The sequence below is a fragment of the Rhododendron vialii genome, chromosome 1a (assembly GCF_030253575.1).
Source record: "Rhododendron vialii isolate Sample 1 chromosome 1a, ASM3025357v1".
Classification (NCBI taxonomy): domain Eukaryota; kingdom Viridiplantae; phylum Streptophyta; class Magnoliopsida; order Ericales; family Ericaceae; genus Rhododendron; species Rhododendron vialii.
In genome coordinates, this window is record NC_080557.1 from 762,834 (window position 1) to 779,839 (window position 17,006).

Here is a 17,006-nt window from a genome sequence, read left to right on the forward strand (position 1 = left end):
ACTTTTTTCCTACAGTAACTCTACTCACAAAATTATCAACAATTTATTCACTATTGGAAACAACTTGACCCTTCTTAACAATTTATTCACTACTGGAAACACCTAATGACTTTTCAATCACAAATAAAAATCTAACTACAAATTTTTCACTACCGGAAACAACTATAAAAGTATGCAGTTGCATCCTCTGAGCTATAAGAAAAGATGAAGAAATGAATTTATTGAACTTTGAAAAGTACATTACAAAGATTATGAGCCATCCATTGCTGAGCATGGACGGTAATGAAAATTTATCATATTTCATTTCGACTAAACAGATCTCAATCCTCTAGTCGAGGTGAAATATGAGTCATCCATTGCTGAGCATGGACAGTTTGGCTGGGGCCAACACCAAACTGCATTAAGTGATCCGAGGGCACAATGGTATAATAAAAATTAATTGTTTAGTAAAATTGTTTTTTTATTTTTTATTTTTATAAATCTATTATGTTTTTGTGCTTAATTTTGTTTGTTGTAATTAGAAGGCATGACTATAAGAAACCACTGAACATAAGAATCATATTTTACGCACATGTTTTTAGTAATTTAAGTAGTCTCATTTAATTTACACTTTGAGTATTAAACAATGTGGAGAGAAAACGAACTTGAAGGAAAATAAATTGAAACAATGTTACTTCATTTTCGTTTGGCCGCTTTCGAAGATGAATATTAAAAAAGAAAAGAAAAAAGAGGAGATGAATATGATGGTCAAAATCTAGTTGTTGGTATTATAAAGAAAAAAGAAGTTTTATAGCGTTCATTCTCTAAATCATATTTATCATTCATTTTTCAAAAAACCATACAATATTGTCCGATCATATATTTATTGAAGTTCGATAAATTTGATTTTTTGTATCAGCAATGTGCTACACGAATTCTATAAAGATGGATAATTCAAATTGTGATATCGATGATACATAATGTCTTGAACGGTCCTAAGTGCAATAAGGGCTCGTAATACAGGACGACCCTATAATGCATAAGTGCACTATAGACCGGACTCCAAGTGAATTGACGATGAGATTGGTCCTCTAGGATTTAGTTAATGTATACGTACTACCACAAAGTCTATAGCCACCTTTCAGGTAACATTTCTGACTTCCCCCTCATAACACCTTATTCAATTTCCTCTTCATTCAATTTCATAACACCTTATTGCATGTGGGTTTGATAAGTACGTCTTAGTTTATGTAATTTGCAGTGCGGCGACTCGACCAAACTGTGGAGTTTACAATAGAGAAAATACTTGGTTAATTCAATCGATCTCCTAATGATTTTCTTTTTCTTTTTTTATTTTATATCTCAGATGACTCCACGCATAAAATTCAAATATGATTGATCCACGTTTTTTTTTTAATAAAGTAACCAGTCGAGTTTACATGCACCGGTAATTTAATTAACTTTTCGTTTATGCTGGCGATCTTATGAATGATTTAGTGCAGACAGTACCAAATAGCAAGATAGAATTGTAAATACCAAAAAAAAAAAAAAAAATTAGTACATTTTTTGAACTCAAGAGCCGCCCATGCTTACTACCCATTTGTAGGTAATCAAATTAAATTCAGAGAAAAGCTCCGTATGAACTTGCCCCAAAGGAGTTGATGGACACCTTGATAGTCACCTGAGATGTTTCGAACCTGAGACTTTAGGGGGAGACATTGCAAAATGTTCGATCTATTGGGAGTCTGATCCGCCTGAGGTCTAGTATCCACGGAGTCCACACCCCATCACGTGGACCCAATATACATTGAATGTCTCTTGTCCACTTAAAAGTTAGGCCTTGTAAGTGGTGGGCCATCCAATTATATATTAAGGTCCAACTATATTTCTATTTAACCGATGTGGGACTCAATTTTTCACACATGTTCCTAACACGATCAGGATTTGGTTTCATGAGTTTTTTTATTCACTAATTAATATACTTTGTAACAGGTGATGATAGGAATTAACCTGGCCTCTATAAACCGAACCATTCTATGCCGGCCGGCGCGGCATTGTACACAAATTAACCAAAAACACTGGCCAATAATTGTATATTTGCAAAAGTTGGGGAAGGTAGCACCATGAGATAGTCCAGTCATGCACATATATAATTCGAATCCCTGGCCTTGCTAGCTTGTTCTTACCCACAAGATCTAACTTTAATTAGATTAATAATAACACTTGGAGACTTGGATAAATATCTGGGTTTTTTTTTTTTCATACTCAATAAATATCTGTTCATTCAGGGCATGTTAAATTAGAAGGATTAAAATTGAATTACATAAAATAGAGAATACATTCCCGGCATTTACATATATGATGATGGATTAGTGCGGGGTTGTTGGGCTTGTAGTGACTCAATGCGACCGCTCTAAAAACAGACTTGCAAGTGCGATGTCAAATGCCATAAAAAATTTAATTAAAACTCTTCGTACCACCAATTGGTTTTAGGAGAGATAGTGGAAAAGTGATCCGTCAAAGGCTGACATGTCTCCACACATCTGTTAGAAAAATCAATCAGACAAATTGAACATGAGATGAGATAGTATAAACATAGTATATAGTACTGACGGGTTTGGTATCATTAACTAACTATAACTAGTACTCCACTCAAATGAATCCTAGGTTGGTCGGCTAACCAGACAAAATCCTGTGAGTTTATTATATTTGTTCAGTTGCTCACATGTCATGCAAAAACACGCAAACTAGCTTCAGAATGGTTCTTTATGGTCCATCACAAATCCATAACTCCGAAAATTAAAAGGGACGTCCCAGCTAGTGGGCTGGGTTCAAGCTGCCTGGCATGCACTAACCGGTTCAAATTAAAATACGGATCGATTGAGCTTTCAACTTGAAAGCAGGGTCTGTCTCCACTGGAGGAGACCATGGCCATTGGGTTGGCGGTTTCCACAGGAATATATGGCTGCACTGCAAACTTCCAGTCTCACGGCGGAAATCTGGGCCTTGAGGGGGATGGGTTAGCTTTACCAAAGGAGGATCGAAAATATTAATATATACTATTAATTGAAGTTGAAGTTGATTTGATCTTATCAAGGATAATTGAAATTGAAGTTGATTTGATCTTATCAAGGATAACAATACCGAAAACCCACGCGCTTAATTGGTAACGTGTTGAATGATTGCAAGTCTTTGATGCGTGAGCTTGAGCTGTTCGATATCGGCATCAACCAAAGCTAATAACTGTGCGGATGCGTTGGCAAATGATGCACCGGTGTCGACGGAAGATTTACATATCTACTCTTACTCTCCTAGTTGTATTGCTACTTTATTGTATGCGGATTTGATTGGGGTTGCATACCCTAGAATTGTAAACGTTTAATTTTAATAATGAATCATTTGAGAGAGAGAGAGAGAGAGAGAGAGAGAGAGAGAGAGAGAGAGAGAGATTGCACAGCTCGGGTGTACCCACAAATATTATCTTCCTTTTTGCTATTTGGCAAATATCTACTCTTACTCTCCTAGTTGTATTGTTACTTTATTGTATGCGAATTTGATTGGGGTTGGATACCCTAGAATTATAAACACTTAATTTTAATAATGAATCATCATAGAGAGAGAGAGAGAGAGAGAGAGTGAGTGAGTGAGTGAGAGTGTGTGTGTTCACTATATAAGGACGGATATATGTGCAAGTGGGCTGGGCTCCTCCTCGCCTGGGTTTCACAAAATTAAATACGTACAGATGGTGCTTTTTGTCGGATCACAAGGACAGCCTCAACCGGAGGGATTCTGCGTGATCATTCTGGCAATTGGGTTGGTGGATTTCACAGGTCTTTTAGCAAAGGAAGAGATTAATATTCGAAGACTGGAAGTAGAAGTGGATGCCACGATTGTCTTGAATCCGATTCACAACACTAATTACATGGTTAATCACCGTCTTGGTGATAGATCTTGCTTGATTGTAGGTTGCTGATGCAAGGATTTGAAGAGGTTTCTATAAAGCATATCTATCGCAAAGTTAATTGGTGTGCGGATGCGTTGGCAAGTGACGCACGCGCCGATTTCGGTAGGAGATTTTTATGTCTACCCGTATTTTCTTGCATTTTTAATGTCTTTCATGTAGACTTGAGTGGGGTTTCATACCATAGAGTTGTAAATGCTTAATTATGTTTTTTAATATGAATTGTCTATTACCACAGAGAGAGAGAGAGAGAGAGAGAGAGAGAGAGAGAGAGAGAGAGAGAGTATTAAAAATGGTTATGGGATATATATATTTTGAACTATATTAAATTAAAGTACAACTTGCATCCTGACAAGTACATTGCTATGCTTTTAAAGCAGGTCATCAATTACATGAATCTAAAAGCTTATTTCAATATGACGTACATGAAGAAGGTGAAAAGAGAAGAAGTGAAACAAAAGTGAATTTGAGATTATTGGAAGACCGGCAATGAATCTCTCTCTGGTCTGCTACGTACATATATATTTGTGTAATTCCCTATAAGATTGAAGAATGACAAACATTCGGAAAATGTATTTAGAATAGTATTTTGAAAAAAAAACAACAAAAACAAATTCGGTTTATCTAAACTAAGAACAAAAAGTATTTTTTCCATTTAAAAAAAAAAAAAAACTAAGAACAAAAAGAATATGTAGATATCCTTACTAATAAGTTATTGGGGTTCTACATTTGAAGCATTCCATCCTACAAGCATAGTTGTGTGCACCGCATCCGGCCCTGACAAATAAAATACCAAAATCTGGACAAATTTAGGGCGAATATTCAAGAAAATGCAAACTAAACACAATCACATATGGTGTACATTGTAGCACTTCCAAATCAATGCAAGGATGATCTTTGAAATTCAAATTTTACTACGGATGTTGTTCTCTAACTATAGAACTACGTAACTATATGTAATGCGTGCTATTCTTAAGTTAGTAATGTTTGAGTTTTACATTTTAAAATATAATTTCGGACACAATTGCATCGGAGTCGTTTGATACACGTGAATCAACATATATCAAACGGCTCAAAATATAGTTGTGCTTGAAATTGTGTTCCTAGACTTTTTGTTTTTACAATGTTACGCATTTTACGTCATAAACTATGAGAGAGAAAATGTCAAACGGCTAGATAGATAAGATATTTATGCGGTCAAGGGTGAACGAAATCCACCCTTAATCTAAGTTATTCAAACCCCATCTTCATACTGCATTTTCACGAAAAATATACTAATTGATGTTTGTACTAATGACAAAGATACTCTAGTATTTACTAAATTGAAATCATCTCTCTAACACAAATAAATGCTAGCTAACTAACCTAGCGCAAATCCAGTCACCGGTTTTCCATCCAGGGAGACCACCACCGGCTGAGGCCACCATGCCTCCACCACAAACATTACCGTAGTCGTTGTTTGTCGCGCCACATTTATAGCAGTTTGGTCGGCTAGCGTAGTTGTGTGCTCCACAGTTGATGACATTGCAGTACCAGTCCCCCGGTAAGATATCGGTCCTGTTTAGCCCGAGCAATGGCGCATCGACACCACCGCCGAACTTGGGGCACCCACATCGCTGGCACGAGTCCCTCTTTTTGAAGTTCATGTGTTGGCATGAGCAACAAATCCAGTCTCCTGAGCTCATCTTTCTCAACCTTGATATCTGAAAGCACAAAAATGTTGAGTTAGGAAACATGTTATCATCCGTACTGTTTCTTCATTCAATCCAGCTCCAGCCTCCAATAGTTTACTTCGGATGAATGTATAACTAAAACTCTCGACAACCCTTTCGAGTTTAAGTCTTTTAGCGGGAAAATAGGCCATGTTTTCAGAGAAGTATATAGTGCTACTGCTATGTATAGGAAGAGAAAAGTTGTTAAACAATCTAGGCATGCTATTCGAAACTTCTTTTGAAGGATAATCAGGAAAGTTTCATAGAAACTTAATTGGATTTACTTTAGATGTGTGTAAGATGGTCTGGACATCTGGTCATAAAAGAAAGTTTTGTAGAAACTTGAGAAACTTCTCCAAGACAAAATGATCAAGGAATTAATACTAAGAGACATATCTAGGATTTGAATCATCCGATCAATAATCGAGCCAATAACAGTTTTAGCTTGTTAGTTCTTAATGGCGAAGTAGAGGGGCTTACCTCAAGAAGATGAAGGAATGAAAGCAGAAATAAAAGAAGTGAGATGTATTAACTAAGCTGTTGCTGCAGAAATCGAAAGAGGAAATGGTGGTTTTAATTGATGGATGGATTGAGATGGACTTATATACTGGTAATTTGTATAGGGCCGAAAGATTGGGTGGGGCCTTGGTTTGGGAACAGATTCCATAAGTAGAAAGTTCCTGGAAAATTAAGATAGACTTGTCCAAAGACTCCAAACCCTTTTTGACTTCCTTTTTTTGTGGAGGAATTCAAACTGCATGGTATATGAGTATATGACTGCATGCATAGATGCACGTACTGTTTGGGTTCGTTTCTGGTGTTGTTAGAGAGTCTATAGCATTTGTTATCGAGGCAATGGACGACTTAGATCTATAAGGACCACGATAAAACCTGAACCATTGATTGTCGAGACGGACGGCTTGGATCGTACACTACATCTCTGTAGTGCTCCCCAAGGTGCGATATATTATTATATACATTACCAAAAACTATTTTGATACTGTTATGCTATATTAGTGTGTGAATGCTAGAAGATGCCAACTTTACATGATCGAAAAAATCACGACTGTAGCAAAGATTTTCCCGTCATTTCTAAGCAAAATAAGATGGCCGGTCATCTTTACGTGATTCTCTTTGCATTATTTGAGAGAAAAGTTTTTTTTTTACCTCTTTCAAGTTTGATTCTCTTTCTTCTAGCAAATTGGGCAAGGTGTTATGCAGGAAAGTTTGTATCTGAAATGTTGTCACATGCATGTGCATATATGTTCACTTGTAGCTATGCTACTGTTAGTGTAGCAGCTAATGTTGGCTAGTGCCAACTCACTTTTTAACAACATATCATTAAAGTGCAAAAATGTAAAAAATATTCACTAACCCGAGTCAGTTTGTTTTGAGCAAACTAAGTCCTTAATGTTGTCCACTAGAGATGCCCTTAGCGGAACGGGGTCTAGGTTGACCCAATTGGTTAGATGCTTGGCAAAGTTCATCGAAGTGATCAAGAGAAATGACTAAAAGCAAAACAGCAATTACAGAAAATGTAACAGGTGACATATGCAATGTAAGACAGCTAGCTAGCTAGCTCCTCCATTTTACTGGCAAATAAACCTCCCTGATTGGGCAATTTTCCATTTAGGAATCAATTCCTCCTGATGCACGTACATCAATTGCAAAATTCTAATATTCTTCCTCTCTTTTTTTTTTTGAAAATTCCCTTTCGCCATGCAATAATTTAAAATTCTCAGTGTGTGTTTTTTAATAATTAATCATTTTCACAGCCAGATTACAGTCATAATACACGACCGGTGTAGGTTTTTGCATTGTAAGTACTGTGTTACTACTACTACTTTAATTAGGAGACGAAGGTTCCGAGATAAAATATTTTACTGTGACAAGATCGATTAATGGCATAGCAGTTGTAATTAAGGTTATTCTGGTGTAGGTACTATTTGGCTTCTTGAATTTCAGATTAACTTTCTACTGCTTGATAAGCTAATTTATTGTTTTAGAGTTTATTATAAGTTGGAATTGATTTCCACTCCCTTTTAGTCACCCCCTCCTCCTCTTTTTTTTTTGGTCTTTATTCACTTGAATTTACTATCTTTTCCGTTATTCAATACATTTTTTCTCACATTTAAGGATAATATTGTAAATTCATACGGATAAAAAAAAAAAAAAAGGAGTATGGGTGACTAAAAGAGGAGTCTGAACTTTACCAAAAAAAAAAAGAGGAGTCTAAAAATCATTTTCCTATAAGTTTTGATCAAATTAGGAATGTTATGAATCAACGCCACTAATCTGTAAAACGCTGAAATTTGTTCTATCCACATCAGGAAATTAACATATTGTTTTAACTTTTAACTATTTACTTTAGGGAAAGTCAATGTCAGAGATTCTCAATTTTATTCTATCCTATCCGTTGCAACGCAATTATTGGAAGTACTAGCATTTATTTATTTATTTATTAAGAAATGACATGAACTCCATGCGAAAAAATGGTAAAAAGTTTACAGAAACCAAAAAAAAACAAGCAAACAAACAAACTAATTAAATGAAGTTACGTTAGTGGTCAACGGCATGAGACTTAGGGGTTTTGCCCATCTTATCCATATCACGGCATTACGGCAGTCAAAAAATATGCAAACATAAAAGTAATTACAAGTAAATTCAAATACTCGCAAAGAAACAAACAATGTACAATCGTAACTTCGGGTTGGAGAGGACTTGAACTGAAACAAGAGCAAGGAATTTGGCTAATTACAGCTAGCCTTATCTCAACAACTTGCGATTGATAGATGCTATTTGTTTGGAATTTTTGGGTGCAGTTTGGAGATGTTTTGAGGAGTTTTGAATCTTGGTGTTTTGTCGCTCATAAGCTTATCCAGATTTTGTTCCGTTATCCAATTTTTCATTGGATGTTCTCTTTTCTGGAATTCCTCTTGTGTTGTTTCACAGTGCTTGGGTTTTTCTCTCTCTTCTTTTTGCTCGATGTACCCATTGTCGAGTTTGCTTTAGTAAATTTTTTGCCGTTTAAAAAAAAAAAACAACTTGCGATTGAAATAGTCTAAAATATCATAATTTGCATGTCGACAGAGCTTTATTCTTAACTCTGGTTATGATCTAAGGTTCCCCGTGTTTTCCGTTGATCATGATCAACATAACGATAATGCTATGATGTGCACAAGTATTGTATGTCGTATTCGATGTGTTATTAAATATCTGATGTTTCATATGATAAACTGATGACTGTAGACTATCAAACGATATGTTATGATAACGTGTTCCCTAAAAATTGTTGCAGTAACTTGGAATTAACCCCACGTATCTGTTCTTCGGAAAAAAAACATGAATTTACTCACGTGTATATTAGCAATTCATGCATGTTGACCAAGGATTTGATAATGGGAAATCTTAAACCCTATTTTCCTGACTGTCGAAATGTATATAAACACATAGAAGAAACCTTATAAAAAGGGCCAATTAAGACCCTGTTCCGTTGAACTTTTAGCACCTTTGTTGAGTTTTTAATAAAAAAAATTTTGCTGATCAAAAAAAAATAAAAATAAAGGTATTGAGTCTTGGTTTGGCTCTAAATTGTGCTTAGCTTATCAAGGATATGATGTCATTTTTTTTATTCCCGTTAATCTTTGTAACAATTTCAGAGATTGATAAAAAAAAAAAAAAAATTCACGGATCAAGCAAAAAAACAAAAACTGCACGTTGTCAAACACTTAATTCAGAAAGAAATATGCATGCTTTTTTTTTTTTTTTTTTTTTCTCTCGGAAGAAATATGCATGCTAGGAGACTAAACGAATCAAAATCTTTAATTATCGATACCATAAAATCTATATAGCCACCTTTCAACTAATTAACACGTCCCCTTAACACTTTATTTTTTTGATCGGCGAAAAAAGGCTTTATTATAAAACACCTTATTGCATGAGCTTTGCATGTGGGTTTTGGAATTATTTAATTATTTTGCAGTGCGGCGATTCGAACAAACTGGCGTCTACAATAGAAAATACAGTACTATATAACAGTATAAGAAGACGACAGTACTTATTCCTTAATTTTTTCAATCGTCCCAGATGACTCCAGGCATAAGATCTTCTGATATGATTGGTCCATGTGTATTTTTTTATTTTTATATATAACTTAGGTGTCCAAGACAATTGACACACACTATGACTAATCCTAAAAGCCTAATTTCACCACCTACTTAGATATAATAATAATAATAACAATAATAATAATAATAATAATAATAATAATAATACACTCTTACGTTATGCCATTGTACGTACACGGTTGTGCTAAATATTATCCACAACCTAAGCAAAAACTAATGCAGTGCAGTCTCTTTTTACGAAATTGTTTGCAAGAAAAATACACGAACAATGTTTGAGCCAGATGTACTCCCTATTTGAACAAATGAATTTTAGATAAATCTCGATTTTTATTAATACAATATCAAAATTTGCCGAGCCCTAATGCTTACAATGAATATAAATAGCGTGGTAGAATCCCTGAACAACTTAGGAAATGATTAGGGTCGAGAATCAAACCCTAATTGCAGAAATTACGAAAATTACAAAAACCTGAAAATTCTACATTCACTAGAGAATCAAATATTAGTACGAAATATAAGGTTGCCAAAACAAGCGGCAACTAAAACAGAACTTCCTTTCAAAAGTTATTAGCAGTCTAAATATTACTATAAACGGCAAAATAGCCCTTACAGAGGCCTAAACAGTATCGAACGGCCAAAAAACATTGATGATCATCTTCCTTTGGAACATGAGTATTGATCACTAGGCCGTTCCACTTCAACCCTATGGCCCACTGGTTATTCTGTCACTGTTGCCCCCGCCTCTAGTTTGGTTTGGCTTGAGCTCGGTTCAGATGCTCAAGGAACGTAAACGCGACCCATTCTACATCAAATACACTGGCCAATTGTATTTTCAAAAGTTAAGGAAGGTAGTACAATGAGATAGTCCAGTCAAGCACATAATTCGAATTCCAGGCCTTATCCACAAGAGCTAACCTATATTAATAATAACTAGAGGCTGGAGCACACGCGATGCGTGTGCAAATCTGATTTTGTCAAAATTTGTGAAAATTCGATCAAACATCAAACTGGAGGCTATTGTACAAAATTTGATAAAATTTGAGTTGCACACGCATCGCGCGCGCTCCGACCCCTTTAGTTCACATAAAAGGAGTGGCCTTTTATAATAACTAATGCCATGGCACACGCAACGCAATGCGTGTGCACAATTTGTTGAATTAGATTCAAAGTACATAATCAATGGTTTATTCTTTAGATGAAGCTCATACTCATGAGGTATTTGAAACTAACAAAGCAATCGAACGATGAGTTACGAAATTTTTGTTACTGTAACTATTGAAGAAGAAGCAGAAGAGAAATAATAATTAATACATACTACTAACCAAGGTCGATTCCGTAGTCAATGATCATCTGGTCGAGCCGTTTTCCTATCCCATCTCTCATTCAAAAGTTTGCCCATGAACCCATCAATTCTCTGTAACGTCAATTTCTGAAAAAGAACAAAAAATATTATAAGCTTATAATCTTCAAGTATAAACGCCAACACAAATTTGTATCACATGTATATCTATTCTAATATATAAAGGGAGAGCATCAATTTGGTGTCTCCCTTTTTGTGTAATGTATTTTCCTTTCCTAATTAAAATGCCCTCTAAAGAGAAAAAACACACAAAACAAAATAGTTAGTTTTTGGGATATATTAGACATTTTAACACAAAAAAATAAACTACCAAAAATAGTTACCACCCCTTTTCCCATCAACTGCTCCATTGTAATCTGCGACACAGAAATTCCAGCAGAAAATGACCCGGATTCTCACTCCATTGTAATATGCGACAGAGAGAAATTTCTTGCTCCATTGCATGCCAAATCTGAAGTGGGTTTTTGTGCTATACACAAAAACTTTCAGCAGTTTCCATTTATTCCACATCACTCTTTCGGCTGTTCCAATTTTAAGGTACTTTCTCTCTCCCTCTCAAAAGTAGTACGGTTCTGCATCACTGTTTTTGTTTTTCTTTTGTTACTTTCCAATAGTTTTGAATGCTAAAGTGCTATGGCCCCACCTCTTCTATTCCTCAATACAAAATAGCAGCAAAAAATCAGAGGAAACTTTTCCTTCATCAGCATGAGAAACTTCCGTCCCAATTTTATAGCAAACTGTTGATATTTTGTAGCAAACTGTTTTGTATTAGAATAGAGAAATTTAAGGAAGAAACAGAAAATGGGAAAATTAGTTGGAAAAAATAATTGATTTCAGTTTTTAACCTCTTCCAAGTTTCATTCAATTTTGTTGGACAAATGCAACAATCGGCTCAATGGTGATGGTGCTCGGTGGCGTCGACGGTGGGAGGTGAAAATGGGATCGATGATGGGAGTAAAAGTGAGTCAACTAGAGAGGGTGTTTGGTTTGGAACTGAGTTAGTGAAGTTTGGTATGAAGTGTTGGGCAAAATGGTGAAATTTTGAATTGAAAAATATAAGAGATGGGGCCCATTACTGCATCATGTCAGTTGCCACATAGGTGGTATACATATGGTGATGATTTTGGAATTTTGCCCGAGAGTGCATTGTTTATGGTGCTTTATGGGCATTTGAATGCATAGAAAAGTTAGAACCAGTTTATAGCTTCGTGCTTATTAGAATAGATTGTTGTTGTAACACTTTCAATGCTTATAAGGGACACCACTATGGAGGATAGATCAGAGCAAATATCTACAGAATGGCTACAGCGTGTAAGAGTACAAAATCGTGACAGCCAACAGCGCCGTCAACAACGTCTCAATCCTCAACAAGCTGCGCAAGAAAGACAGACGATGTTAGCAAAACAGTGGTGATTAGCATGGTAATGTATAGATATGTATATACATATTAATTATCACTATAGTATATGATCGATTTTTCGAGAATTTAATTGTTGTTTACAATCACAATAGGTTAATCCTAGAGGCTGGGGCACACGCGATGCGTGTGGAAGTCGAATTTTCAAAACATTTGTGAAAATTTGATCAAACAATAAGTGATAAGTATTTTTACAAAAACATTGTGAAAATCCGACTTGCACACGCATCGTGTGTGCCCCGACCTCTAGTATATAGAAAAGGGGGATAAAATGGACATGAAGTCTGAAGCATAACGAACCATTGTGCTACGATTCCTCTTCTCCAACTGGACCGTGTAGAAAAACTGCCAGCAGTTACTTATTAGAGGAGCGGTTACTAATCGGAAGGTGAATTACCTGTTTATCCTTGCATTAAGGAATTCAAGAAGCTTAATTAATTGTAACAAAAAACAGGGAAAGAGGGACTTTTAAGGAAATTAAAAATGTGACCCAACTTCGAAGGGAAGTCCTCACCAAATGGTGCTCCCCTTTTATATATTAGAATAGATACTTGGAGAATTAAGTAAATATCCGTGCATTAATTTCAGGATATGATTTAGAATAGAATTAGGGTTGAACTAATTTCAGGTTTTCCCCCGCCCTGTTGATGTTCGGCCTATCTCCCGCTAGTTTTCTTCCACTGGTCGTCTTCGCCGGCCACCCTCCTTCACTCATCCCTGTCGTTGGTCAACCGCCGGTCAACCTGTTGGGGTTTTCTGGTTTTGCCTAATGGCTAGACCCCCCGCGGGATGTGGTTGCTTGGGTCCGCGCGTCTCTGCCAGTGTTTCTCCTGAGATCACTCGGTTCTTGGCCTAACAGCTGTGGGGCGGTGGCAGCGTTTTGGGTGTCTCTCTGGGCTGTCTGACGTGGTGGCTAGGGGGGGTGCTATCCTTTTGCCGTGGTGGCTGGTGGAGGTGTTAGCGAATGATCTCGTCGGCAGTAGCTAGGGTTTTGATTGATTTGTATTGGTTGGGCTTGTCCCATTATTTGGACTTTTAGGCCTTTAGGTGTTTGTTTTGTCATTTTTTTATTTGGGCTTTTAGGTCGTCGGGTGTGGGCTTTGCCCCAATGGGGTTTCCGTGTTTGGTTTCTTGCCAAACTTGGGAATTGGATCTCGGATGGGCATATGATTATTCTAATTAGCGTTGTAGATCGTCTGGATCTCGGGTTAGGAATTTGATGTTATCATTCTTTATTCCAATTAATCTTTGTAATATTTTCAGAGATTAATGAATTTTTTTTTGTTTTTTCAAAAAAATAAAATAGGGAATACATTCCTGGCATTTGAATATATAATGATGACGATTAGTGAAGTGGTGATATGCCTGGCACTACTTAATAGAAAATCGATCCCACAAAACAAATCAAGAGATATCTGATATGTGGACAGATGTAGTAGTATTATTAAGGACATCAAATAACTTTAACTAGTCGACAGTCGACTCAATTGATTCCTACGTCGGCCAACCAAACATATCATGTGAGTTCATTAGATCTGTTTAATTAGTTGCTCACTTCACAAACACACACACAGAGAGAGAGAGAGAGAGAGAGAGAGAGAGAGAGAGAGAGAGAGAGAGAGAGAGAGAGAGAGAGAGAGAGAGAGAGAGAGGATTTATGGCATTACAACTTAATTGCACCGGACAAGTACATTGCTATGCTTTGATGAAGCTGGTCATCAACATGAATCAAAAGCTTATTTCAACATTACATGAAGAACGTAAAAAAAAAAAAAAAAGAACTGAAACAAAATGAATGAGGAAAAAAAAATGAAAGAAATTAGTAATTTGAGATTATTGAAAGACCGGCACTGAGTCATTGGTTTTTTTTTTTTTTGGTAAAAGACGACTCATTAAAACATAATTAAGCGTTTACAAGTTTAGGATATGCAACATCGCTCAAATCCGCATACAATAATATAGCAATACAACTTGAAATAAAAGGGTAGACATGAAATTCTCCCACCAACACAGGGGCATCATTTGCCAACGCATCCGCATAGCGATTTGCTTCCCGGTAGATATGGTAGATGGCGACCACATCAAGCTCTAGCATCAGAGACCTGCAATCAAGCAATATGTTACGAAGCGGATAATTCACAGCATTAGCATCGTTTTTTTTTTTGCTCAGCGAAGAAAATATTATTGGCTCGAAAAGGGTACATCGAGAGAGAAACTCACTAAGCACACACGCTTACTGAGAGAGGAAAACAAAGCGGGAAAGAAAGCAATTTACACAGCATTAGCATCGTTGAGTAGTTGAATGACACCCCTAGCATCCACTTCCATTTCCAAATTATGTAAATTGCTTTCTTTAGCTAAAGTTATTCCATTCCTTAAAGCCCAGATTTCAGCCATAAGGCTGGAACTAGCACACATGTTTCTGTGAAACCTGCCAACCCATTGGCCATGATGATCCCGAATAATCCCACCCGTGGAGGCAGCCCTTGAAGTTGAGTTAAAAGCTTCATCCGTATTAAGTTTATAGTGGTTAGAAAACGGTGGAACCCAACCAACAAATTAAGATGTCTTTTTTCGAAGGCGAATTCTTATGGTGAACCATAAAAAACCACTCCAAGAACTTACTCAAGATAGTTATTTAGTAGAGTGAGGTCCATAGCATTCGAGTTTGAATTGTAATCGAACAAACAGCAGTTGCGGTCTGTCCAGATGTGCCAGATGGCAAAGAGGAACACAATATTATAAGGGACACCTGAATATGGTGATTGCCCCCAACTTTCGAATTAGCCAAAATCCAAGTATATGGGTCATCAGAATGGTTTGACAAAGGTATTTGGAGACTAGCCCAAACATCAGAGGCACGACTACAATCACATAAAACATGGCAGGCTGTTTCTGTGGCATGCCGGGCACCAAACAAAGTGGGGTGAGGAGGTGATATGGCGCAAGAAGAGATTGTTGCGAGTGGAAAGGCGATCTTGTGGGGCAAGCCAAACAAAGTGTTGGATGCGGTAAGAGCAAGGGAGGTGCCAAATCCACTTCCAAGAGAGATGAGAGGGTAAATTGGTATCAGGAGGAAGGAGTGAATGGACAGAGTTACAGCTGAAATCCCCATTGGCAGTAGGGTTCCAGATAATTTGATCGGGGGTAGGGTTGAACCACTGGAGAGTGGTTGCATGGATAAAGGAAAGGATATCATCCGGAAGAGTGAGAGAAAGGGAACAAAGATTCCAGGAGTGCTGAGACCAACAGTCTCTAACAAAAGGATAATTGATGACAATTGACTATATAGATTTCCTTACTGGTTCACTTCTTGGAGTTCTACATTTGAAGCATTCCATCCTGCAAGCATAGTTGTGTGCATCGCATCCAGTCCTGCCAAATTAAATACCAAATTCGGATTCGTATTTAGACGAGATGCTACGACACCAATTGTAAGTGGCTACAAACGAATTTGTAAAGCAATAGCTAGCACATTGCACTTGTTTCTGCAGTTGTGACATTCATATCTTCTGTGAGCTTTTGCTTTGTTGCTATGGATTTTCTCGCACATTTCATGAATCTATACGCAAATTTTACGAATTTAATTATATGCATATATGTATGAATTGAAGGCAATTCAAAAAATGCAAACCATACGCAATCAAATAGGGCTTGCATTCCCAAAACAATATAAGGATAATCTTGTTCATGTTTCCTACGGATTTTTTTGTCTCTAACCTATAGATCGCGGATTAGAACTGTGTAACTACATATAATAGCACGAGAACTAAGTAACTACATACAATGCTTAAGTTAAGATGATGTTTGAGTTTAGTTACTTGTACAAAAAGTAATGCTAGGGAGAGAACTTTAAAACACAACTTCATACACAATTGTATCAGAGTTGTTTCGAAGCATAAGGGCTCACATACATCGGACGCCTCAAAACATAGTTGTGTTCAAAGTTAAATTCCTAGCTAGACGTTTAGTTTTAACAATGATACCAATTTCACCTCATAAACTATGAGAGATAAAATGTTAAACGGCAAGATAAGTTGAATTCCGCTGCCTCAAGTCGTGCGCAAGGGTGAAGAAAATCCTCCCTTATTCTAAATTATTCAAACCCCATCTTCGTACAGCAGTTTCACGAAAAATATACTAGCTAATTGATGTTTGTACTAATAAAAAGATGTATGCTAAATTGAAGTCATCTAACACAAATAAATGCTAACTAACCTAGCACAAATCCAGTCACCGGTTTTCCATCCCGGGAGACCACCGCCGGCTGAGGCCACCACGCCTCCACCATAAACATTACAGTAGCCGTTTTTTGTCGCGCTACATTTATAGCAGTTTGATCGGCTAGCGTAGTTGTGTGCTCCACAGTTGATGACATTGCAGTACCAGTCCCCCGGTAAGACCTCGATCCTGTTTAGTCCGAGCGATGGCACATCGACACCACCTCCGA

General features: G+C 36.9%; 1 protein-coding gene across 1 annotated transcript; it reads right to left on the bottom strand.

Annotated features, from left to right (window-relative positions):
• Positions 1–4,644: 4,644 nt before the first annotated feature.
• LOC131316334 (transcription initiation factor TFIID subunit 15-like) lies at positions 4,645–6,215 on the bottom strand. The gene is made up of 3 exons (XM_058345656.1): positions 6,133–6,215; positions 5,306–5,635; positions 4,645–4,717 (listed from the first exon to the last, which is right to left on the bottom strand). Exons 2-3 carry the CDS (start codon positions 5,623–5,625, stop codon positions 4,645–4,647), a joined length of 393 nt encoding a protein of 130 aa, XP_058201639.1. The 5' UTR covers positions 5,626–5,635; positions 6,133–6,215.
• Between the last annotated feature and the right edge of the window lie 10,791 nt (positions 6,216–17,006).